We start from the raw sequence: 25,346 nt of genomic DNA on the forward strand, positions 1-25,346 counted from the left end.
GATGTGAGAAGTCTCTAGAAGAGGCGAGGTCACGTGAAGAATGCTGTCACCTGTGATGCCCAGGCATGGGGGCAGGGGCAGTTCTCAGTCTGGGAGGGGGAGTGGTGCCCCTCACTCCTCACACAGGTGCTGAGAGGAGGGAAGAGGACCCAGGGTGGAGGCCACAGCCCTGCAGGGGTCTGGGCTCTGCCACTCACCAAGGGCTCACCTCTTACTTGGAACACGAGCAGCCTCATAGACACATCTCAGAGTGCAGAATGTGTGAAAGGTCTCTGCCAATTGTGAAGCATGACACACAAGTTGGCTGCTGTTGTTAAAAACCCAAGAGCGCGCAACACACAACAGGGCCTCTGGGGCCCAGGAAAGCAACTAACTGATAGGCCTTGGGGTGCCCTGGGGTCCATCAGGGTCCTTCAGTCTCGGCAGGTCTTCCCACGTAGCTCTACCTCCATTCGTTTGCCGCCTCACCTGGAAAAGCAGCCTGGAATCCCAGAGCCCTGCCTCACTCTAAGCCCAGATGAAACCCCAAACTGCTATTACAAACCCCCATATCTGAGACACAGGGTGACGTGCTCAATCCTACTGGATAAACTTGTCTAGAATTCCGGCTCCCACGCTGGCCTAGGGATCAGAGGCCTCCCACTCCCTCCGTGACAGGGAAGATAAGTACCAAAGCAAGCTAGGAACCTACAGGCAGGGAATGATTAGCATTTTATCTCATAGCCTTGAGCCCGGGAGCGAGTGGAGGCTGCACTGCCCTGGCAGACACACCTGCAGACCCACGTGTGAGGGCCCAGGAGGAGAGAAGTCTGAGTGGGGTGCCAGGAGGCAGCCAGGGCTGTGCCCAAGCCCAGTCCCCTTATCACAATTCCCATGCTCTAGGGGTTCCCTCAAGCCATATCTACTCACATGCCTCTCCTCCAGGTCCCCCACACATGTGGCCTGCCTAGAGTCTCTGCCCAGAGCCCAGACTACTCCCCATCCCACCACCTCTCAGGTGAACGGGGATGGGGTAGGAGGCTGAGGTTTTTCTCCCCTGACAAGAGCCTCAGCCCCGCTTCCCATGCTGTGAGTGTGAGCACCCACTCCCACCTCCCCGCACACCTCTTGCAATTATAATAGCTCTTGGTGCTAATGAAAGTGCTGGGAAATACAAAATCAGGTGTATTGGCATTGGAAGGCATGAGTCAGGGTTTTGCTGCAGTGTGTTTCGATTCAGCCCTTTCTTCTCAGGCCGGCAGCGAGGGCAGGACAGGGGCCAGGCAGACCTGGGAAGCCTTAGTGGTGGAAACCCAGGGACGGCTGCCATGCTCACCTGGGAGACTGTCCTTGGCAGCCTTTCCCTTCTAGGCTTAGCATCCTGTGTTCCTCTGGGCCCCCCGGGGGTCTGGGAGAGCAACTGCAAATGGCTGTCTGGGACCTCCTTCTACAGAGTCCAGGGCATCCCTCTGGCTGTTCCCCTCCCCACCCCTTCCTCTAATTCCCTGCCAGGTCCAGGTTCCCTGGAATGCTGGTTCTAATCTGGCTTCCAAGTCTCTCTTAGCCAGCCAGACATGGGTCCTCCCATCACCCCTCCCACATGGCTGCCCTCATCCTTTGGATCCCCAGGCAGACACCCACCCTGGCCCCCTTTTAATTTTCCTTTTTTGATCTATAAGTAAGAGAGGGACAGAGAAAGCACTTCCACGCTGCCCCTCTCCAGCCCTCTGGCCTCACATCGCAGTGTCCTGGTTGCAGGTTGAGGAACTCCAGTGGGAGGCGTCCAGGCCAGCAGAGGATCCCAGAGGCACCGCTTCTGCTGAGTCACCCATTCTAGCATATGGTCGTGGCCCTGCTTGTTCCAAAACAGGACACTTTGCACTGCCACTCATGACAGACACATGACACCCACAGTGGGAGTGACTGAGAGGCTATAGACAGGCCAAGGCGCAAGCCCAGCATCATTTTCAACCCTGCCTCCTCCAAGAAGGGAGGTGGTTAAGACTCCAAGCTTCAGCTGCAGAGAGACCCAGCTTCAAACCCCAGATCTGAGAGTGTTTCCCTGTAGGTGAAATGGAGAAAATAATGCCCACCTCACAAGATTGAAAAGATTGGATGATCAATTCACAGAAGGCATTTAGCAAGTGCTCCCTCAATAAGTGGCATTTCTAGCTACTTTTATGCCAATGTATTACATTTTTTAAGTAGTAAATTATTTCAGGGACTGGAGTGGCAGGTCCCCAGCTGGAGCTACCTTCTTCTTGGCATTAGTGCTCCAGGGAAGCAGAATCAGTAACTAGGTTACCAGATGAACACAGTCAGATCAAAGGAAGTGGGAGGGGTGGGGGATACTTCACCTGAGCCCTGGGAAAACCTCACAGATCCCGCTGGCCTCCACAGAGGCAACCTCCGTTAAGCAGAACCTGCTCATGTTCCCCACAGCCCTTCCTGCGACCTGGGCTACTGGACACTGATTAGCTTGGATCTACGGGGCCCATTTCCTCTGCACCCAGGACCCCTCTTTGGTGACTCTTTCGCTAGATATGTGGGTGTCACTGACTAAGCCAGCATCAAGCCTCTGTCCCCATTATGAGTTGACTTCACAAAACCAACCCTCCCTGCTCAAGGGATTCGCACTTTTGCAGCCCACAGCAAAAGCATTGGCGTGTAAGTAACAATGCCACTCGCCACATGGGGCAGAACCCCACCAACTGCCTCGATCCAAGCTTATTACAACTCAGCCTCCCCTTGGAATTGGAAGGTCCTTGACCTCCCATCAACTAAGCTTCCAATTTTGTTTCATCAAAAATGAAAGTGGGGCCAGGCGCAGTGGCTCATCCCTGTAATCCCATCCCTTTAGGAGGCCAAGGCAGGTGGATCACCTGAGGTCAGGAGTTCAAGACCAGCTTGGCCAACATGGTGAAATCCCGTCTCTACCAAAAATACAAAAATTAGCTGGGTGTGGTGGTGGGCGCCTGTAATCCCAGATACTTGGGAGGCCGAGGCAGGAGAATCACTTGAACCTGGGCGGTGGAGGTTGCAGTAAGCTGAGAGTGCACCATTGCACTCCAACCTGGGCAACAGAGTGAGACTCCATCTCAAAAACAAACAAAAAAAAGTGGGTCAAGAGAGGCACCCCCCGAGCTAATACATCAAGTCAGGCTTCCCTTCAGTTCTCAGGGGCCAAGACCACAGGCCAGCCCAGCTCCTCTCCAGACCCTGCTGGAAGGCTCCTTCCCGGCCAAAGCAAAGGTGACAGCTGCCTCTGATGCTTCCCAAAGCCCAGCTGGGCGTCAGCAATGGACACAGGTGGTTCACTTAGGCTCTGGCTTCTTCCATTTGCAACGGAGAACAGGGCATGTGGATGGGGAAAGAAGGAACCCAGGACAAGGGCTTCATCCCTCCCAACCCTCTCCCGGCCCTCCCTCCACACCCCTGCACCCTTGGCTTCTTTGTGTCTCTGAGTTTCTGCCTCTTCATTGACTTCCATCTGGTTTTCTGTTGTCTCTTTTATTTTCTCTGTCTCTTAATTCTATCAGAGACGTGTGAATCACAGCAATTCCAGCTTGAATAGGAGCTGGGTAAAATGAGGCTGAAACCTACTGGGCTGCATTCCCAGACGGTTAAGGTATCCTAAGTCACAGGATGAGATAGGAGGTCAACACATGATACAGGTCATAAAGACCTTGCTGATAAAACAGGTTGCAGTAAAGGAGCTGGCCAAAACCCACCAAGACCAAGATGGCGATGAGAGTGACCTCTTGTCGTCCTCACTGCTGCACTCCCACCAGCACCAAGACAGTTTACAAATGCCATGGCAATGTCAGGAAGGTATCTTGTATGGTCTAAAAAGGCGAGGCATGAATAATCCACCCCTTGTTTAGCATATCATCAAGAAATAACCAGAAAAATGGGCAACCAGCAGCCCTCAGGGCTGCTCTGTCTATGAGTAGCCATTCTTTTATTCCTTTAGTTTCTTAATAAACTTGCTTTCCCTTTGCACCGCAGACTCGCCCTGAATTCTTTCTTTGGTGAGATCCAAGAACCCCCTCTTGGGGTCTGGATGGGGACCCCTTTCCTGTAACAGTTCCACTCTTCTTTCTGTTTCTTTCAGTTGATGATTTTCTGCTTACCTTTCTACTATTTGTTTACTGTCTCTCTCATCTCCATTTTTCTGTCTTTATTTCTAAATCTTCTTTACCCTCTTAAGGTTGAATCTTTTTGCCTATTGTGATAAATATATTTGGTCCTCGGCCCCATTTCCTGGCATACAACTCCTAAAGTCCTTAGAAACTCCAAAGGTTGTCTTTTTGTGTGCTAATGAGCTGACTGAGGCCTGACACCGCCTAGGTGGCTTCAGGTAGATCAGGGGCTGATCAGCAGAAAGCCCAAGGCAGGATTAGAGGGTTGGGTTTTAAGCCCCACCCCTAACCGTAGGGGAGGGGAGAGGGGCTGGAGGGTAAGTTGATCACCAATGGCCAGTGGCTTAATCAATCATGCTTACGTAATGAAGCCTCCATAAAAGCCTAAAAAAGGACAGATAGCTGAACAGGTGGAGGTTTCCAGAAGGGGACGCGACCAGGGAGGGCATGAAAGCCCTGTGTCCCTTACCCCATATCTCACCCTACGTATCTCTTCGTCTGTATCATTTGTAATATTCTTTATAGTAAACCTGTAAAGGTAAGTGTTCTCCTAAGTTCTCTGAGTCACTCCAGCAAATGAGGGAGTCGTGGGAACCCCAAATGAAGGCCAATTGGGTAGAAGGTCCGGAGGCCTAGATTTGTAACTGGTGGGAAGGGAGTTGCGGTCTTGTGGCACTGAGCCCTCATCAACCATAGGATCTGTTGCTATCTGGTAGATAGTGTTGGAATTGAGTTGACTCGAAGTGTCAGCCAGTGTCTGCTGCAGAAATGATTGCTTACTGGTGAGTAGGGAGAACCCCCAGGCATTTGGTCACAGAAGTCTATTGCGTTGATAATTTTGGCGTGAGAACCAAGGGGAAAACTGAGTTTGAGTTTTTTCCTAACACACCAATCTACATCACTCTTCTTGTCTCTTGCAAAGAAAAACTTTTAAATGGGAGATCAGATAGGCACCAACCTGCCATTGATTTCATACACCTTGCTCCCCTTCCACATGGACCCCAAGGTCCCGCCGGGGGTTCAGGTTGGTGGTTCTGGGTGTCATCCTCAGAGCCATCAGTAATACTAATGGGTTTTGTTTGTTTTGTTTTTAAGAGAAGAAATCTCCCTATGTTGCCCAGGCTGACTTCAAATTCCTGGGCTCCAGAGATCCTCTTGCCTCAGCCTCCTGAGTAGCTGGGACTACAGGCATGTGCCATCGTGCCCGGCTTTTGTTATTGTTGTTTGTCTGTTTTTTCAGGGGTGGAGATTTTTTGTTGTTTTTTTTTCATCACTATTATTATTATTATTATTGAGACAGGGTCTCGCTTTGTCGCCTAGGCTGGAGTGCAGTGGCAAGATCTTGGCTCACTGCAACCTCTCTACTTCCCTGATTCGAGCCATCCTCCTACTTCAGCCTCCCAAGTAGCTGGGACTACAGGCATGTGCCACCATGCCTGGCTAATTTTTGTAATTTTTAGTAGAGACAGGGTTTCGCTATATCACCCAAGCTGGTGTCAAATTCCTAGACTCAAGCGATATGCCCGCCTGGCGGAATTGTGCTGGGATTACAGGCGTGAGCCGCCATGCCCAGCCTTCATCACTAATATTAAATGCCAGCCTTCTCTGGGTCAAGCCCCCAGTGGGCTCTGAGTCAAGCACACCCTGCCCTGGAGTGGCCCAGATATCCCAACTCAGAAATGACCAGATAAGGCCAGAATGCATATTCCTGTCCTAAAGCGTGGCCCTGTAGAGCCCTTCTCCGTGGTCAAACACCCGTCCCTCCCCAGCCTACGCAGCTGCACAGCACCCAAACCTGCCCTGCCCCACCCGCTTCTCCACTGCTTTTCACTTTGCTTATCTCAGCATCCGATTACAGCAAGGACACTCCCAGCCTAATCCGGCTTTCCCAATGCTTTGGCCTAGAGCACCGTGAAGAAGTAGCCTTGTCACGTTCACGATGGCTCACAGGAGGAGGAAGACAGGGTACCTGCATTTTGAGTGGTTTTGCAAAAGTGAAATATACAGAGTGATCATGAGGCAGGAGAATAGGGCCTGGAGGCAGGGAACCTAAGGCCAATTCATGCTGACTTCCTAGAACTAAATCAAAAGGAAAACCCCAACTTTCACACCGTGGCTGGCCAAGTTTTCTTTTGTGTGGGAGTATAACTTTGTAACTTCACTTTAGCCTCTGGTCACTTTCCACAGCGAATCAGACATTTGCATAGGGTGTAACTTTGTAACTTCACTTCAATCTCTGATTGGTCTCTCTCCACAACCAATCAGACTGACTGTGGTCCTCTACTTCATTTACATAGGGTGTACACTAAGTAATCAATGGGAAACATCTAGAGGGTATTTAAGCCTCAGAAAATTCTGTACCCAGTCCCTTGAGCCACTTGTTCAGCCCACTCCCACCATGTGGAGTGTGCTTTCGTTTTCATTAAATCTCTGCTTTTGTTGCTTCATTATTTTCTCGCTTTGTTTGTGCGTTTTGTCCAATTCTTTGTTCGAAGCACCAAGAATCGAGACACCCTCCACTGGTAACAATCAGGGTCTGATACCTGGGATGCAGCACCCAGTGACCAGGCTAGAATCAGGAGGTCTGGACAGAGGACACCACTACTGCCTGATTTACTCATCATGACCATGATCCAGCCCACTCGCTCACCCGGGCCCTGCTAGGGAAGAGGGGGCTGCAGCCCCAAACCAGCCACAGGACCCCCGGATGTGTGACCTCCACCCAGGGCTCTCCCTGGCACCTCTGACTCAACCTGTTCAGTCCCAGACTCGTCATCTTTCTCCCCAAACCCACCTCTGTTTGCCACCTTGGTAAGTGGTACTATTATTTGCCTAATCCCCCAGACACCTGGAAATACCCCGAGATTGGATCTCTTCACCCTTGTTTTCCAAATCTAGTCAGTCACCAAGTCCAACGTGCAAGTGAATTGCTCTGCCCTCCCGGCTGCCCTACCCTGGGTTTGGGATCTCATCTCTCACCTGGACCGCTGCATGAGTTCCCTACTATTCTCTCTACCCCAGGCTCTCCATCCACACAGCTACCAGAGTGATCTTTCAAAATAAAACAAAAACAAACAAGTCATCCTCCTGCTTAAACAACTCCTACTGGCTCCTTATTGCCTAGAACTGTGGTCTCCAAAGTTCTTTGATCTCTGTCAATAACAAAAGAATTTTAGCACACATCACTAATATATGTCTGTTTATTTATGTATAAATTATATTTACATACATTACCATCACTAGCCAATATCTGAAGGCATAATAAGCCCTGAGAGACAGAGTAGTACTAACATCAGGAGACTTGAGACTATATTTCAAATTATCTTAGCCGGGCATGGTGGCATGCCTGAGTCCCCGCTACTCAGGAGGCAAAAGGATCACTTGAACCCAGGAGATCAAGACTGCAGTGAATCGTGATCCTGCCACTGCACTCCAGCCTGGGTGACACAGTGAGACCTTGACTTAAAAAAAAATCAAAACATTATCTTGATAATTCTGGATTATTATTAATTTTTTTTTGCCAGCTTCTATCAAGTAAAATGAGATTGTTACAATTTTACACTCGAGATAGAAAGATAATGAGAGCCCATTCCGAGTAGGGGAGCAAGAGCCTGGCCATTTGCTTGTGCCTGCCTGCATTACTGGCCTTCTCTTAATCCCCGATATCTTTTCAGGAAATTTGCTAAATACCTTGTCCATTGTATGAGGATTAATTTAGTTAAAACCAGATGAGATCACCGAGAAATCCACTTCACAGACCACGTGTAAACATGTCACAATATGCTAACCCCCTCAGACCCTCGCAGATGCGCACGACATGTGGGCCATTGACACGGGGACCAAGTGCAGACACAAGGCCAACCTGTACATTAAATATTAGAAATGCACCAGGTGCGGTGGCATGTGCCTGTAGTCACAGCTACTTGGGAGGCTGAGGCAGGAGGATCACTTGAGTCCTCACTTGAGTTCTGGGCCTCAGTTTGCTATGCTCATCAGGTGTCCACACTAAGTTCAGCATCAATATGGTGACCTTCTAAGAGCAGGGGGCCACCTGGTTGCCTAAGGTAGGGTGAACTGGCCCAGGTGGGAAATGGAGCAGCTCAAAACTCCTGTGTTGATCAGCAGTAGGATCATGCCTGTGAATAGCCACTGCACTCCAGCCTGGGCAGCATAGCGAGACCCTGTCTCTTAAAAAAAATTGGCTGGGCGCAGTGACTCATGCCTGTAATCCCAGCACTTTGGGAGGCCAAGGCAGGCAGATCACCTGAGGTCAGGAGTTCAAGACCAGCCTGGCCAAGATGGTGAAACCCCATCTCTACTAAAAATACAAAAAATTAGCCCGGCGTGGTGGCGCACCTGTAGTTCAACTTCTCAGGAGGCTGAGGTGGGAGAATCGCTTGAACCTGGGAGTTGGAGGTTCCAGTGAGCCGAGATCACGCCATTGCACTCCAGCTTGGGCAATAGAAGTGAAACTCCATCTCAAAAAACAACAACAAAACAACAACAACAAACATATATATATATGAAAAGTTTAGTCGCTTTGTTTTTAGTTAAGAAATACACAGAAATAGAAGTTTATCTATTTTTTCTCTATCCCAGTGGTTTGTCTTGCATAATTTCTGGGTACAAGAACTCTAGTTTAGGGGCTTCCAGTACATAAGGTCTGTGTCCAAATTCCTTACTTGTGAACAGATCCTTCAAAAGAAAATGTCTATTGCAAGACTTTCTCATAACTGGAGCCATGTGTGATTCATCTCCCCGGCCCCAGCACCAAGCTGCCACAGAAAGGATGCTCAGTATCTGTGGGTCAGTCACCATTTCCCCAGCGCACACAGCCTCCTCTCTGGACTGGATGCTCTTCCTCCCATTGCATCCCTGGTTTTCCACCTGACAAAGTCCTGCTCCTCCCCGTAAGCTCAATCCAAATGCTCCCTCCTTGGGGAGGGAGCCGTCCGGCTCTGTGTGCTCTTTCCTCTTAGAGTTTGCCAACAGGATGACAGCACCATCTCTGTGTCGAGTCTCCCTCCCGGCCTGTGAAAGAGCTGAGGACAGCGCCTTATTCATCTTTGTGTCCTCAGTGTCCAGCACACTAGAGGTGCTCATAAACATTGGATGAATGAGAGGCTTTTACAGAGACGGGGGTGAGGCCAAGAGACAGTCTGGGCCCAAGGATTTCAGTTTCAAGTACTTTCATTCTCATCCTGAACCCACCCCTCTGCAGGCAGCCTGGGGAATGAGCTGGGGTGAGGATGAAGGAGGGAGGCCGAGGGAGGGTGAGCCAGGATGGTACCCGCATGTGGAACCTCACAGCGCTGTTCCCTGCTGGCCTTTCAGGCTGCAGATGAAGTCTACTGGGAAAAGCGAGAAACGCTGGGTAGCGGAGTGACCTTCCACCACCTGGCGGCGCTGTGTCTGCATTCTCGGCCACCCCACAGAGGCCCAGGGGCATTCAGGAGCCATGGTCTCTCCCCACGCATCACTCCGTGGCCAAAAGCACTCAGTCAAGCCAGAGGCACCAGCATTATCAATACATTCTCATCCGTGGGATTTGGCAAGGCCTAACCACGACGATCTAAAAGCATTCTCTCTTCCAACAGGGTCAACCCAAAGAACTCATTTGTTAATGGACCACCATTGACTCATCACCCTCATGGAAAAGTGAATCATCCCCAGGTCTTCCCCCCACCAGTCCTCTCGATTCTGCATCAGCAGCATCTGTGAATGCCAGCACCCCAGCATCCCACACTGCACCTGTGCTCTGGGTCTGCCTGCCAAGTACAGGCTGTGAGGTATTGGGCCACCCCCTCAGTTCCCTCATCTGTAAGATGGGAACATTAAGACTTTGTTTGCAAGGTTATTAGATATCTTATATATATATGCACAACACAGAGTAGAATGTCAGTAAATAATATTCATCTTCCTTTTCTTCATCTTCATGCCAGTAGACCAGGCCTTAATTAAGATCTTCTCCATCTCTCGCCTGAACTATTGGCACTGTCTCTAACCCCCTCTCCCTTCCTCGCCCCCACACTACTGCCAGAATTATCTTCCTCTGTGGCAGGAGTTATGTTTTAAACCAAAGTCACTCTACCAACATTTACACACCTTTCGTTTGCCAGGCACTGTGCTGGTGCCACAGATATAAATAAAGGAGAGATCTCCCAGGGAGCTCAGTACAGGGGCTCCATATATGTTTTAGAGACTGTTTTAGTTAGAATACTGCCGTGATTTCACTGTGTGTCCCCAAAAGCATGTGTTGGAAACTTAATCTCCAATGCAACAGTGTTGGGAGGTAGGGCCTAAGGAGAGGGTATTAGGCCATAAGGACACAGTGAATGGATTATTCTGTTATCTTGGGAGCTGGTTCCTTTTACAAGGATAGAAAGAAGTTCATACAAGGCCAGGCGCGGTGGCTCATGTCTGTAATCCCAACACTGTGGGAAGCCAAGGCGGCTGGATCACCTGAGGTCAGGAGTTCAAGACTAGCCTGGCTAACATGGCAAAACCCCATCTCTACTAAAAATACAAAATTAGTCAGGGGTGGTGGCAGGCACCTGTAATCCCAGCCACTCGGGAGGTTGAGGCAGGAGAATCACACAAACCGGGAAGGCGGAGGTTGCAGTGAGTCGAGATCATGCCATTCACCAAGGCAATACAGCTGGGAGGCAACAGAGCTAAGATTTAAAGCTATGCATGGAGGTCATTCCAAGTATATGTTGTTCATTATCCGGATACTGAGAAAAATAAATGAGATAAAGTAAATCTATACCATTTACTTTCTAGCCAGATTCTTTTTTTTCTTTTCTTTTCTTTTCTTTTTTTTTTTAGATGGAGTTTCACTCTTATTTCCCAGGCTGGAGTGCAATGGTGCGACCTTGGCTCACTGCAGCCTCCGCCTCCCGGGTTCAAGTGATTATCCTGCCTCAGGTTCTCCAGTAACTGGGATTACAGGCACCCACCACCACGCCCAGCTAATTTTTGTATTTTTAATAGAGACGGGGTTTCACCCTGTTGGCCAAGCTCGTCTCGAACTCCTGACCTCAGGTGATCCATCTGCCTCGGCCTCCCAAAGTGCCAGGATTACAGCCGTGAGCCACCGTGCCCAGCCTCTAGCCAGATTCTTATTAAAAACACTGTCAAAGCACTGTATGTTCATGTTCTGGAGTTATAGTGCATGTAGGATGGAAAGCAGTATGTCCCAGCTCCACTGTCCTTCCTGTGTCTTCTGACCCTTGTGCTGCCCCAGGGTGAAATTAAGAGTATCCTGGAGAGACAGATGAAAAGAAACGGGATGGACTCACAAATAATCTGAAATTTGTTCCTTGCCTAATTAAAGGGGAGAGGACTGAGTGAACAGGATGTTCACTGAGACTGCCGGCAAATTACACGGACAATGTGGAAACCGGAACCGAGGCAAACACAGGCAGGACTCTGGTGCTACAGGAACCTGAGTCCTTCCCAGAGGTCACTGGTGGGCTGCAGAAGCCAGTGTAGGCCCCCTCCAGGATCTATGCAGGGCCCACATGCATATGCATGCGCTATGCATGGTCTAGGGCAAAAGGCCCAGGCATCCTGGGTTACACCGACCTGGATCTCAACCCTGCCTGAGCCTCAGTTTACTCCCTTGTGAAGTGGAGGTAATAGCAGCACCCACGTTATAGGGTGGCTGCAAAGACAAAATGAGACAATGAGACTTCTTTCCACAGGCATAAGAGCCTGGCACATGGGAGCGCACATTGTATGGTAGCTATTTCCTTACCATGTGTGGCTTATTTGAAGCAAATGTGTCCTGCCATTCTGTCAGGCTCATGCCTGTCTTCTCCTCACCCCCACCCTCAGCCTTAAGTCAGGCATGTGGAAGGGAACACCTGTTCATCCTGGCATGGCCCAGAGGAAGGTCAGCTCCCACCGAACAGAGGTGACTAGGGCTCAGGGTTGGGATCCAGGTTTGGGATTCTCAATTGCCTCGGTTCTTTGGTACAGATAATTGAGGCTCAATTCAACCGCCTGTGAGCCTAAATGATGTCTTAGGAGAAGGATTGCTAAGCAGTAGAAATCCTTTCTAGAAAGCTAGTGAATCAACAGGGAGCCTGCTTTGCATCCCCTCACAGTGAGCCGAGGTGCCCCCTGATGGCCTCTGTAAAAGAGACACTGGGTTCCCTCCACGCTGCATTCCAGAGCCGCTTGGTATGAGTGAGCCTGGGCTGTTGCCAGCTCATACCCACCCACTGCGCCCTTCTCTACCTAATTTCTTGGAAGAGATGTGAACAAATGAGCCAGTCACTGAAACTGATCTCAATTTACTTGGGCTCAAAGGGAAGAACCATAGGCTCTGCTGGCTGGAAGGAACCTCAGGGGTTCATCTATGTCAAGCTCCAGTCTCTGAATTCAGCTCACTTCAGAAATAACAGCCTCTACCCACTCCTGAGTGTGGGAAGAGACCTAGAACAGCATTGCTCAAACTTTAAGGTGAATTCAAATCACCTGGAGATCTTGGAATGCAGACTCTGACTGAATAAGAGCGGGGCGTGCTGAGATTCTGCGCTTCTAACCAGCTTCCAGTACTGGTGGCATTGCTGGGTCCCTGGGCACACATACCTTGAGCAGGAAGGATCTACAGGGTTTGCTGCCCTCAGAAGCTGCTAGAAGGGAAGTGCAGTATATGGGCAGACTGAGCTCTTCAAGGCAGGAGATATTTTATTTTCCCCAACCACAGTGTCTAACCATATTGTCTGGTATCATCATAGAAAATACTTGCTGGCTGGCTGGCTGGCTGGATGGATGGATGGATGGATGGCCAGGCACATATAGACAGATGAGTGGGTGACTGCTGATGCTGAGATCAAATGCACAATCAGAAACAACTGGCAGCCGGGCACCATGGCTCACACCTGTAATCCCAGCACTTTGGGAGGCCAAGGTGGGTGGATCACCTGAGGTCAGCAGTTCGAGATCAGCCTGGCCAACACGGCAAAACCCCATCTCTACTAAAATATAAAAATTAGCCGGGTGTGGTGGCAGAGATCTGTAATCCCAGCTACTCCGGAGACTGAGGCAGGAGAATTGCTTGAGCCTGGGAGGCACAGGTTGCAGTGAGCCGAGATCATGCCATTGCACTCCAGCCTGGGCGACAGAGCTAGACTCTGTCTTCAAAAAGAAACAACTGGCAATTGATATACCATCCTACAAATTACTGTAGCTAAGTAAAAATATCTAGGGGAAAAATGAAGGCAGAAAGAAAGAAGGAAATCAGTCAGGCAGGAAAAGAAGGAGGAAGGGAGCAGAGAGAACTGTAAAAATGAAAACAGGTTTCCAAACCCCCAAGTGTTCTCTTTTAATCTCTACTAGAATTTTTTTTTAAGTTTACTATGATGTTTGGATGTCTCCTGTCTCCTTCAGTAGACTGTAGGGTGTATGTATTCAGAGCCTGTGTTTTATCTCCTAATCCACAGCGCCTAACACAAGAGGTAGTCCTAGCATGAGCTCCATAAACACACGTTTTTGTGAAATGAATGGGGATAACAGTGCCATTTACAACGTCTCTCTTAGGCAACAAACACTTCACATGGAAGTGAAGGTTTTGTGTTTTTTGTTTGTTTGTTTGTTTTTTGTTTTTTGTTTTTGAGACGGAGTCTCGCTCTGTCACCCAGGTTGGAGTGCAGTGGCACAATCTTGGGTCACTGCAACCTCCACCTCCTGGGTTCAAGCAATTCTCCTGCCTCAACCTCCTGAGTAGCTGGGATTACAGGTGCCCTCCACCACACCCGGCTAATTTTTTTGGTATTTTTAGTAAAGTAGTTTGGTATTTTTAATAAGAGTTTTGCCATGTTGGCCAGGCTGGTCTCAAACTCCTGACCTCAAGTGATCCACCCGCCTTGACCTCCCAAAGTGCTGGGAATACAGGCATGAGCCACTGTGCCCAGCCAGGATTATCTCTTAATCTTCATAACAACCCTATGAGGTCAGTACTATTATTATCCCCACTTTACAGATGAAGAAGGTGGCGTGCAAGAGGATTAAATAAGATGCCCATGGTTACACAAATCATTAGTGGCTGAGATTAGGAGGCAGGACCCCAGGCCACTAGAGCTCATGCTCTTGACCAGGGAGGATTCAGGTTTTGAGAGGCCTGAAGCTTATGCATTTTGAGGGGCTTGGTTTTTTTCAAAAAGCAACAGACTCTTTAATGTGGTTTAAAATACATCCAGATCAAGTCCCTGGCTGTTGTGAATGCCGAAAAAAGACAAAAAAGCTGCCGGTGCAGCTTCAAACAAGTCTGAGCATCAGGCTGGCCCATAAGGAAAGCAGTTGCAGGGACAGGAGGCAGCCCCCTCCTCCAGGAAGGGCGAGAGGAGCAGCCGCGTGCCTGCCTGTCCCTGGGGTGACCGCCTCTGTGCTGTGCAAGGCGGGAGGGCTGTGGCAACAGGCCTTGGACCTCCCCCATGGACACCAGCGAGCTCCCCTGGCCTCTGGGTCAGCCCTCAGCAGCGCCGCCATGATGGGGTGGAGGAGGGTTAAATAACCATCTTTACAGAAATAGTATTCTCCTGCAGAACGTGTCTGAGCTCAGTCCACGGTCCAGAAACCTCACAGAAAACAAACAACAAAGTTTTTTAAAGTGCTGCTGACACCTCTCAGAATCTGGTGTGCATAGAGCTCTCAGCTGGACAAGACCTCCTGGTCCTAAAACTGAAGTCACCTGTATGGGACCAGCCTAGGTGAGGACGGCTCTGGCCTTCACTCACAGGGACAGGCCACCTCTTGAGGGGCTTTCTTGAAGAAAAAGCATATCAAAGAAATATTCGGCAAAATTTACAAAAACGTATGATTGTGTGAACATATTGCCGGGCCCTTTCCCAGAGCCCTGGAAAGAACCGTGCAAGTGAGGGGCTCTGAAGCTTCAGCTTCGGGAGTTTCATGATAACTCTGCCTTGAATCTTGACACACATGCTGGAAACAGATAAGGAAAGGGAAGAAGGAAGAGAAAAAAATGTCAAAAATGAAGAGGAAGAGATAAAAGAGAAGTAATGGGAGGGAAAGAAGGGAGGAAAAACAGGAGGAGAATCTAAAGAGATGGGTGGGCAAGAGAAAGAAGCAGGCAGGACGGGGCTGAGGGAGAGCTGAGGCTTCCTCTGGGAGAATGGGGGTTCTGGGCCGGGTGCGGTGGCTCACACCTGTAATCCCAGCACTTTGGGAAACCGAGGCGAGTGGATCGCTTGGGCTCAGGGGTTTCAGACTAGCCTGGCCAACATGGTGAAACCCTGCCTCTACAAAAAATACAAAAATAAGCCAGGTATAGTGGCTCACACCTGTAATCCCAGCTACTTGGGGGACTGAGGCGGGGGAATCCCTTGAGCTCAGGAGGTGAAGGTTACAGTGAGCTGAGATTGCACCATTGAACTCCAGCCTGGGCAACAGAGGGGGACCCTGTCTCAGAAAAAAAAAAAAAAAAAAAAAGAATGTGGGTTCTGGTCCAGCTGGTTTTCCCTGGCACCTGGGAGAGGTGGGCCTCTGTTGTCTCCAGGCCACTGTGCCTCCCTCTGTAAACCTTCACCCCCATCTGCAGGCATCACAGCCACCCTGCCCAGTCCTGCTTATGTGCCTTCTTCCCGGACCTCTCCACAAACTCCCAGACCCAAATGGGAGCAGAAGCCAGGAGGGCTGAGTCATCATCCCTCCAACCTGCCATGCCCAGCAGCCTTCATGCCCAGACAGCTGCCTCTTTCCTGGTTCATCACCTGAGCACCAGGTGAAGCAATGCAAACCTGTGGGCCAGATGTTTAGCCTGGCACATAGAGGAACCAAGACAACTGAAAACGTGGCTCCCAGTGGCCCACTGGCTTCTCACTGCCCTGCTGCTGGGGAGGTGCCTGCCTGGATCATCACAGCCCTGACCCTGAGGTCACCTGAGAACACAGGCTCTTGCCTCTGCCCAAGACTTCCAGCTCTAAAGGCCACCAGTCAATAGTAAGGAAGGGCTGGGGCTGTCTGTGCTGGCTCCAGAGCCCAGCAGGCCAGCTTCAGATCTCTGCTGCTCAGAGACAAGTCCAAAGTCACACTGCATTCCTCAGCTGAGATTTGGCCAATAATCCATTACACTGATCCGGTATTCCTCCTGCTCAGACATCACTGGGGTCCTCCATGGGCCATATTAGCCCAAATCATGAACCTGGGGCTTTCAAACACTTGCGTTCCATTCAGCCTGTTGACAAGGCTGGCAGTGTGAAGCAGTAAGAGAACCAGGTTCCAGCCCCAACTCTGCCCAAAACTACTTCATGTCCATGAGCTATAGTTTCCTCAGCTGACAAATGGGAACAAAATATTGGGGTTGTTGTTGTTGGAGAATTAAAGGGCTGATACACAGAAGCACATTATCAACAGAAGGACTAATACATGCACCTAACCCCAGCTGGTCTCCTGGGAGGGTCAGGTCTGAGAAATGGAAGGAGATCTGGATTCATATGGAACCAGACACTAATTCATTATGTGACTTTGGGTCACTGACTTTCCTCTCTGGAATTTAGTTTTGTCACCCACAGAATGGGGGAACAACCTGGACAATTATCCAAGTCCCTCCCAGCAAAATGTCTGTGGCTGTAAGGTTTCACCTTGCACATCCCCTAGCCAGGGGGGCAGCTCCAGCTATCAGGATGTGGCAGAACGTGAATCAGAAATGATCCTGTGGGGCCGGGTGCGGTGGCTTACGCCATAATCACAGCACTTTGAGAGGCCGAGGCAGGTGGATCAGTTGAAGCCAGGTGTTTGAGACCAGCCTGGCCAACATGGCAAAACCCCATCTCTACTAAAAATACAAATCAGCCAGGCGTGGTGGCGCACAACACCTGTAATCCCAGCAGCTACTTGGGAGGCTGAGGCAGGAGAATCACTTGAACCTGGGAGGTGGAGGTTGCAGTGAGCCAAGATCGCGCCACTGCACTCCAGCCTGGGCAACAGAGTGAGACTCTGTCTCAAAACAAAATAAAAATACAAAAACACAAAACTTAGCTGGGTGTGGTGGCAGGTGGCTGTAGTCCCAGCTACTCGAGAGGCTAGAGCATGAGAATTGCTTGAACCTAGGAGGTGGAGGTTGCAGTGAGCTGAGATTGCGCCCCTGCACTCCAGCCTGGGGGACAGAGAGAGAACCTGTATTAAAAAAAGAAAAAGAAAAAAGAAAGAAAGAAAGAAATGACCCTGTCGACGAGGAGACGTGGGCTGTAGCCAGAGCACCAATAGTGATTTTCATAATATTGAACAGCCGCTGAGGCAGGGGCAGGAAGCACTAGTACACTGGCTCTGTCAGGACAGCTTCACTTCTCGGATCCAGGGAAAGGGGGTACATCTTACCTCCCTAAGAGAAGAAACTCCCTCCTTCTCTGTGGACTTTCCAATCCTGTTGCTCCACACCTGGCAATGATCCCTTTGTACTGAGCTGCAAACTGTTGCCCAACCCACAGACCACTCCAACTTCCCACAACCCCAAACCAAAGCACCCACACAGTGAGAAGTTATGCACCTAGAAGGTAGGGGGAGGGGGGGCTGAAACTTCTGGCATCACCCTCAGCCAACACCCGGTTGGGTGGAAGTCATTCAGGCAGGAAGACTTTTGTGATATCTTAGGTGTGTCACCTGGGCCCATGAATGACTTCAGGTGTTGTTCCAGCCCTTAAGATAGGTGTCAGGTTACAAGATACATAATCATTCCAGTTTGGCAACTTCACCTGTAGGGCTGTTTTAATCAAGCTGCCCACAGTCCCCCAATCACTCCTGGAATACAGTGGAGAGAGGCAGCAGCTTGCTAAGCGGACAAGGATGCTGGGCCTGAGGGACCAAGGTCCGCCCTGCACTCGGGCCTCCTCCAGCCAGTGCTGACCAGGGACTTCTGACCTGCTGGCCAGCCAGGACCTGTGTGGGGAGGCCCTCCTTCTGCCTTGGGGTGACAATCTCAGCTCCAGGCTACAGGGAGACCAGGAGGATCACAGAGCCAGCATGGTGAGTGTGGGGGCCCTCTGCTCCCAAGACACGGTTAGGGTGGGTCTCCCCATATAAGGCCCTTCAAGCAGCCTGAGCGTTCATCAGCTGAGAATTCTGTGACACCTTCTAGGTTAAAAAAAGAGGCCACACCCAAATCCCCCCACACCCCAGCCCAGTACACGTCTCATACCCACCTGCCTTCCTCTCTTCCTCCATTGCCATGGTCCTTGGACCAGCTCACCTAAGAAGCTGAGCACAGAGCCAGGGCTGTCCTTCCTGACTATTCTTTCCTGAATCCTGCATGTTCTTTTGCCCAATGTCTCCAGGTCTGTTGGTTAGAGGTTGGCACTATTTTTCCAAGGCAGGGTGCTGTTTTGATGCCACGGTGGCCCTCTGCCACTCCCTGGGGAAACTGATTCCTTTTCTTTTTAAAGAAAAGTGTAGACCAGGTACGGTGGCTCACACCTGTAATCTCAGCACTTTGGGAGGCCAAGGCGGGCAGATCACTTGAGGTCAGGAGTTCGAGACCAGCCTGGCCAGTATGGTGAAACCTCGTCTGTACTAAAAATACAAAAAATTAGCCAGGCGTGGTGGCAGGTGCCTGTAATCCCAGCTACTTGGGAATCTGAGGCAGGAGAATCGCTTGAACTTGGGAGGCGGAGGTTGCAGTGAGCCAAGATTGTGCCATTGCACTCCGACCTGGGCAACAAGAGTGAAACTCCGTCTCAAAAAAAAAAAAAAAAGAAAGAAAAGAAAACAGTGCAGAGATGCCTCCAAATAATCTAGGGTGTTTGTGGAGATCTTTTACTTGGTCTCTTTTCATGCCCTCACCCTCTCTCCTCCTTCTCCTCTGAGTACCTGGAGTGTCTTTGCTGTCTTGGGGCAAAGAGAATCAACCCCATCTTTCAAGGAGGACAGCTGCGGGGCAGGGAGAGGAAGAGATAATAACTGGGTCTGAGAAGGAACCCAGGGGTCTTCCTTCTCCAATCCTTGGCCAAGAGGCAGCAATTGCCCAGCCACAAAAGTGAAAGGGAAGGGAAGAGAGGAAAGGAGAAGCCACTGTCCAAGGGGGAAGGATGTGACCTGCAGGGGCCCCTTGAGTGATTGTCTCCTATTCCCAATCTGAGCACTTCCCACGACACTCTTCTGAAAATTCTGGCAGGAACAATTCCTAGTGCGGTTATAGCTGATGATCAGAAAGGGGAAGGGGCTTCCCTTTGAGCCAGGATCAAAGCACAAGCTTCCTGCTTTCCCATCCAAGGAGGCACCCCAAAGTTTGGCCTGTGTGCAGAGACGCTGTATCCCCTGGGGCTCCCAGGAGAGGAGAGCAGCTGTGGAGTCTACCTAGCTGTGAGCTGCTTCTGGGTGGCAGGCACTGAGGAGACCTGGTGTGTCTCTTGGAGGAGCAACAGAGAAGGGAATCATTTCTAGAGCAGGTCACTAACTGCAGAATTAGAAGGCTGAGGCCAGCTCCCTGATTATCTGTGCTGTCTTGAGGCATTCATCTTCCTGAGAGTCACCTTCTCCCCTGCCCATGGAAATGATATGACCCACAACAGCCCCACGCACACGCACGGGGGTCGCAGAGATTACACGGCTAATACATGTGAGTAGGTTCTGGAAACCATGAAGCCCCGCACAAATGTAAGGACTTAGGACTAAAGAGGAGTTTGTGCTAGGAAATGACAGCTGGGTAGTACAACCAACACAGACCCTTTGCCACCAGGGAAGGAGCTGGGCATTGCTGGAGGAACGGGGGAGGGTAGGTGGGCACACTGGTGGAGGGGTCGGGTCAGGCCTGGGGCCCCAAAGGCAAGGCAGCAGCATGGCCAATCTGCATGGTATGGTCAAGGAAGTTTCTAGCCCCGGAGCTAGCCATTATACTGCCTGTGCTTAATAACCCTGTCATTAAGCCTGTGCTTAATAACCCTAGACAGCCATAGCTCCCAGCCCTGAGGGGAGAATGGGATCTCCACGCCCAGGCTCAGCCCTCCCTTCCCTTCCATTCCCTACCTCCTTCCAGCCCCACAGGCCCCTCTCTGTGACAGTCAGGGTCCTTTGAGCTGCTGCGTCTTAATGAGGGCTCTCCCCAGAACCCATTAAGCTGGGTATTCCTAAGGAGAGCTGGAGCAGGGACTCAGGCCCAGGCAGAGGTCAGAGCCCAAGCCCTGTCCCCAAAGGAAATGCGTCCCATGCTAACTACTCCACAGCTGAGGCCTGGAGGGAAGTCAGGGACCCTGGGACTGCCTATACTGGCCTTGACTCATTACTGTTCCGGAGACCTAAACGCACCCTGAGCCACCAGACGTGGGTGTTGGCACCTGAGGTCAACCCCCTGACGCTTCCGGCTGCTCTGGAGGAAGCTGGTCCTCCCTCCCACCTCCTGTTTTCCGTGCCGGCCTGGTACAGACTCAAGGGGCTTGCCTGGGCTTGGCTGGGCTCAGAAATGTGGCAGTCAGGAGCCAGCCTGCGGGCAGCGGGGTGCTGGGAGCACTGCAGAGTCCACCCTGACGGGGTCACAGAATCCAGAAGCCCACTCGGCCCCGGCAGTGCCATGCTAGGCTTTGAGGTGGTAAACTGAGCTGGGCAGTGGGAAGGTCCTAAAGGGCAAGACAGGCAAGGAGGGGCTGCTTGCTTTGCCTGCTCTCCTGGATCCCTCGCCACCTGGGTGACGGGGCCTGGTGTCACTGTAACCACCCCCCCCCCAAAAGAAGCTCCAGCCAGACACCATTTAATCAGCCCCTTTCATTGGCCAGCCTCTAAATGGGGCTGGGGGTTGGGAGGACACAATACCTAGGTTTCACCCTGCAGGTGCTCAACACAGAGTGTGACAAGTATAACACTAGCAGTGGTTACAAGGTACCCCTGGAGCTGAAAAGGCAATAGATTCTCTCTAGGGAAGTCGGGAAATTGTCCTGGGAGGGAAACTATTTGCATTGGACTTTGAAGGATGAGCAGGCTCTCTCCAGGCAGGGAAAGCAGGAAGGAGCTCCAGACACAGGGGACTGCATGTGTGAACAGCAAGAAGGAGTGGTAATATAGGGACAAGAGGCTCTCATGCTGTGGCTGGAGCAAAGGCTCTGGCACTCCAGGCCATGGGAGCTGCACCTGCAGAGGTGGAAGCTGCATCCCCAGGCCCTGTCTGTCTCCCAGGGCGCTTCCCACCTGACACTGGGGGTCAAGCTCTGTGCCTGGGTGCTTCCCTGGAGAAGGGGTTTAGATGTCAGGGCTCCTGCGTGCCCCCAGGCCTCTCTCCTCCTCTCAGTCTTCCTTCAGTGCGGCTGAGAACCCAGCAGCCACCTCCCTGGTCCAGACCCATGCCAAAGCCCAAGAGATCTGAGGAGCTGAATGTAAGAAATGAGGAGAGACCAGCTCAGGAGGGTCGTGGGTAGGGGGAGAGATGAGAAAAACAGACACAAAACAGGGCTGGGGAACTGCTGACAAGCTTCCCAAAGCCCCAGAAACGCCCCAGGGCAGCAGGAGACAAATGCTCTCAGGCCTGAAAATCTCCATGGCCTCAGACTTCCTGGGTGCCTCTTCGCCCTCAGCCTTCCTTCCTGCTCAGGTGAAAACATCAGCCTCAGTAAAATGCTTCAAGTTCCCAAGCAAGGATTCCCCGGGACAGTGAACTCCTCCAAACCTAAAGCGCAGTCATCTGCCACATTTTCTTATAAACCTGTTGCCACCAGAATGGGAGCTTCTTGAGGACAGGGTCTGTGTCTTTTCTGTTTTTAGCCGCAAACCTAGCACAGGGCATGCCACCCATGGCATGGACCGGGCACTTAGTAAATGTGAATGAATGAATGAGTGCATTGATGGATGACAGATAAATAATCAAAGACGGAATCCCCTATAACCAATTTCTGATTTATCTCACACTGAAAACAAGGCTCACCCCAAGTCCAATTGGAAAACATGCCAGATCTATCTGAGGGGTTACTAAAGTGTTTTTATCCCAGAGCGGGTGGGCGTGAGGGAGGCACAGGTCTGAGCCTGCCCGGAAACCTTGGTGATAGGGAAGGGGAAGAGTGGGGCAGAGCCAGTGTGGCAATCCCCCTGTGACACGTCTAACGCCACCTCCCAGCCTGCCACTCTGACTAACCAGCATGTCGGCAGCTGAGAAATGTGTAAACAAGACGGAAAACCACAACAGTCCTCCCCTGCCCGTAGCCCCCAGAGCACCCTCCAGCTTCCTTGTGTAATCCACATGCAACCAGAAACTCTCGAAGGGTAGCAGATGAAAGGAACACTTGAGGAAGAGGGTGAGAGACATGATGGCCCCTGTCCAGGAGCAGGCACCTGTCCAGGGGTGGCAGTGGTGTCTCCTGTCTCAAAACGTCCTGTACATCAGTCTGGCTGGGCTTCGCCCGCTGGTGCGGTTGAGCCAACCAATGCTTTCAGCATATCCTGCTGTCTCAGTTTTTTCCTCTAAATCTGTATGCATTCATTCATTCATTCATTCATTCAGCATGTGTTCCCTGAGCATCTACTATGTGCTAGGTACTGGCAAGATACCATGGAAGATTCAGAGAACATGCAAAATCTAGGCTTCAATTTTGTGCACTCCATAGATGGAACAGGAGCAGGGGAAACTGCTTTCCCACACCCCAGGCAGAGCCTGACACTCACTCACTCACTGATGTCCACAAGAAGCGGGTAACTATACAGCCAAGGTCAGCTGCCTAACCTTCATCCCATCTCCACCCTAAAATCACCCACGATTACATCTCCAGTCCCCAGAGAGGAGGGTCCTGCCAGGCTTCCAGGAGAACCTATCTGGACACGTAGGAGTCACTGGTGGTCTTAAAGAGAATAATAGCTACAGCGGCATTATTGCATCTCTATCCAAATGCAACAAGGGTACCATGTTGGGCTTCGAGAAGCACTTTCACATCCAAAATCTCCTTTCAGTCTAATACAACTCTCTGAGACATTGTAATCCTCATTCTACAGATGAAGAAATTGAGGCTCAGCCAGATGTGGTGGCTCATGCCTGTAATCCCAGCACTGTGGGAGGCCTAGGTGGGCGGATCACCTGAGGTCAGAAGTTCAAGACCAGCCTGGCCAACATGGTGAAACCCCATCTCTACTAAAGATATAAACATTAGCCGAGCGCAGTGGCTCACGCCTGTAATCCCAGCAACTCGGGAAGCTGAGGCACGAGAATCGCTTGAACCCAGGAGGCAGAGGTTGCAGTAAGCTGAGATCACACCACTGCACTCCAGCCTGGGCAATAGAGTGAGGCTCGGTCTCAGAAAAAAGAAAAGAAAGAAAGAAAGAAAGGAAGGAAGGAAGGAAGGAAGGAGAGAGACAGAGAGAAAGAAAGAAAGAAGGAAAGAAGGAAAGAAAGAAAGAAAGAAAGAAAAAGAAAGAAAGAAAAAAAGAAATTGAGGCTCAAAGAGGTTCATGACTTGAAAAGTGTCGTTCAGCCAAGGGCAAAGGGAAAACCAGTGGCTTTAATTAACTTAGACTTTCAAGAAGACTAAACTAAAGTTTCATACCCAATGCTGCTCAGGGAAAAAAACCCAAATTACCAGGAGACCATTAAGGATAGAAAATTGATTTAAAGAGAGAATATTATAAGTGGATCAGGCCTAGGACTAATCCTATCTGTGGGAGGAGACAAGAGAAATTTCAGGCTGAGAGTGAGCTTTTAAGAATCACAGACCCTAAGAAACAACCTTAGAGGTCTTCTCGGCGAGTGGGTTCCCCAAGCGTACTTTGACCTCAGAGCCTTTTGCTCCACTGAAATCAAATGTAGAACCTCCATATGGGACACAGAGGGAAAAACAGAGCTGCAGTGTTTGACAGGACTGTTCCCCACCCCCGCCACTTCTGCCCTGCCTCCCTCTCCTCTGCTGCGCCTCTGGGGGTCTTGGTCGAATCCCCAAGGGGTTCATGGTGAAACCCCATCTCTACTAAAAGTACAAAAAATTAGCTGGGCGTGGTGGCAGGTGCCTGTAATCCCAGCTATTCGGGAGGCTGAGGCAGGAGAATCGCTTGAACCTGGGAGGTGGCGGTTGCAGCGAGCCGAGACAGCGCCACTGCACTCCAGCCTGGGCAACAGAGCGAGACTCCATCTCAAAAACAAAACAAAACAAACAAACAAGCAAACAATTATTGTACTCTTACCGTGCACCAGGCAACGTACTATATGCTATGCATATCTGGGGCTCCTTAGGAGGGAGACTTACTGCATCTCTCTTTCTCTCTCTCCCTCTTTTTCACACACACATGAAACTGAGGTTCTTGGTGGTTCAATAACTTGCCTAAAGCCTCAGGCCAATGAGCAAATAGGATTCAGACCCATGCTGCAGGATTCCACGGCCTGTGCTCTGTGCACTGTAAAACACAACCTCTCCTAGCAAATGAAATTTCAGCAAGGAAAAACTTCATGAAGCACTCGACGAGTTATGTAAGAGGGCAGAAAGGCAGTAAAGGAACTTCAGGTTATGCAACTGCAAAGTCAGAGACGCAGAGAAGACACTGAAGCACCATTAAAGCACTATTTATAGGATCCTGAGCTCAGAGTTCACAGGAAACAGATCTAGGAGTCACTGAAACCTGTGCCAGGAGATTGGCTGCAGCAGCCACACCAGCCCACCAAGGCTGGTTATCACTGGGGCCTCCAGAACAAACAAGAATCCTCAACCCTGCCCCTGTACAGAACCACAGCGCAGACCATCCTTGAACATGTGTGGAGTTCTGCTCTCCATGCCTGTAGGGTAATTGGGGCAGAGGGCACTAATTTTCACTTACTAAACTCCTCTATGTTTCAAGCACCAAGCCAGGCACATCACATGTGTCATCAATAATTCTCACCAACAACCCTGTGAATTAAGGCATATGCTCCCCATTTTACAGATGAGAAAACTGAGACTCAGAAAAATTTATTAACTTGCTCAAGACTTCATGGCTGGGAAGAGGCAGAGCTGGATTCAGGCCAGTGTTCCTGCCTCAGAGTTCAGGAGGAGCAGGATCAAGGGACAACTCCCTTCTGATCAAGGGAGCTGAGACCCCTCAAACTGCAAAGACCAACCTAAGGGACTATGAGCAAGTCTGTAAAATCATGCAAAGACCAGATGGGGCTCCCGGGGGCTTGCAAAGGTGCTGAAAATGTGCGTGGTGCTGAGCAGGTGGCGCACCTTACAGAACCTTTCTCCCCATCATCTTGTGAAGTCGCTTTTATTGTACCCACATTCCAAAGAAGGAAATTGGGTCCAGGAGCTGTTTAGTGACTTGCTCAAAAGTTGT

The 25,346-nt window shown here is 50.6% G+C and overlaps 2 protein-coding genes across 2 annotated transcripts in view; one reads left to right on the plus strand and one right to left on the minus strand.

The window, feature by feature from the left end:
• The window catches only part of SMIM35 (small integral membrane protein 35), an 86,677-nt gene that overhangs the window by 59,100 nt on the left and 2,231 nt on the right, over nucleotides 1-25,346 (minus strand). The gene's annotated exons all lie outside the window — the stretch shown is intronic.
• Nucleotides 17,882-25,346, plus strand: part of TMPRSS4 (transmembrane serine protease 4) — a 45,067-nt gene continuing 37,602 nt past the window's right edge. Inside the window, exon 1 of the mRNA XM_054440702.1 lies at nucleotides 17,882-18,110. Coding sequence (XP_054296677.1) covers nucleotides 18,108-18,110 — 3 coding nt within the window. The 5' untranslated portion in view covers nucleotides 17,882-18,107. The remainder of the gene's footprint in view (nucleotides 18,111-25,346) is intronic.

Source organism: Pongo pygmaeus, chromosome 9 (genome assembly GCF_028885625.2).
Source record: "Pongo pygmaeus isolate AG05252 chromosome 9, NHGRI_mPonPyg2-v2.0_pri, whole genome shotgun sequence".
NCBI classification, from domain to species: domain Eukaryota; kingdom Metazoa; phylum Chordata; class Mammalia; order Primates; family Hominidae; genus Pongo; species Pongo pygmaeus.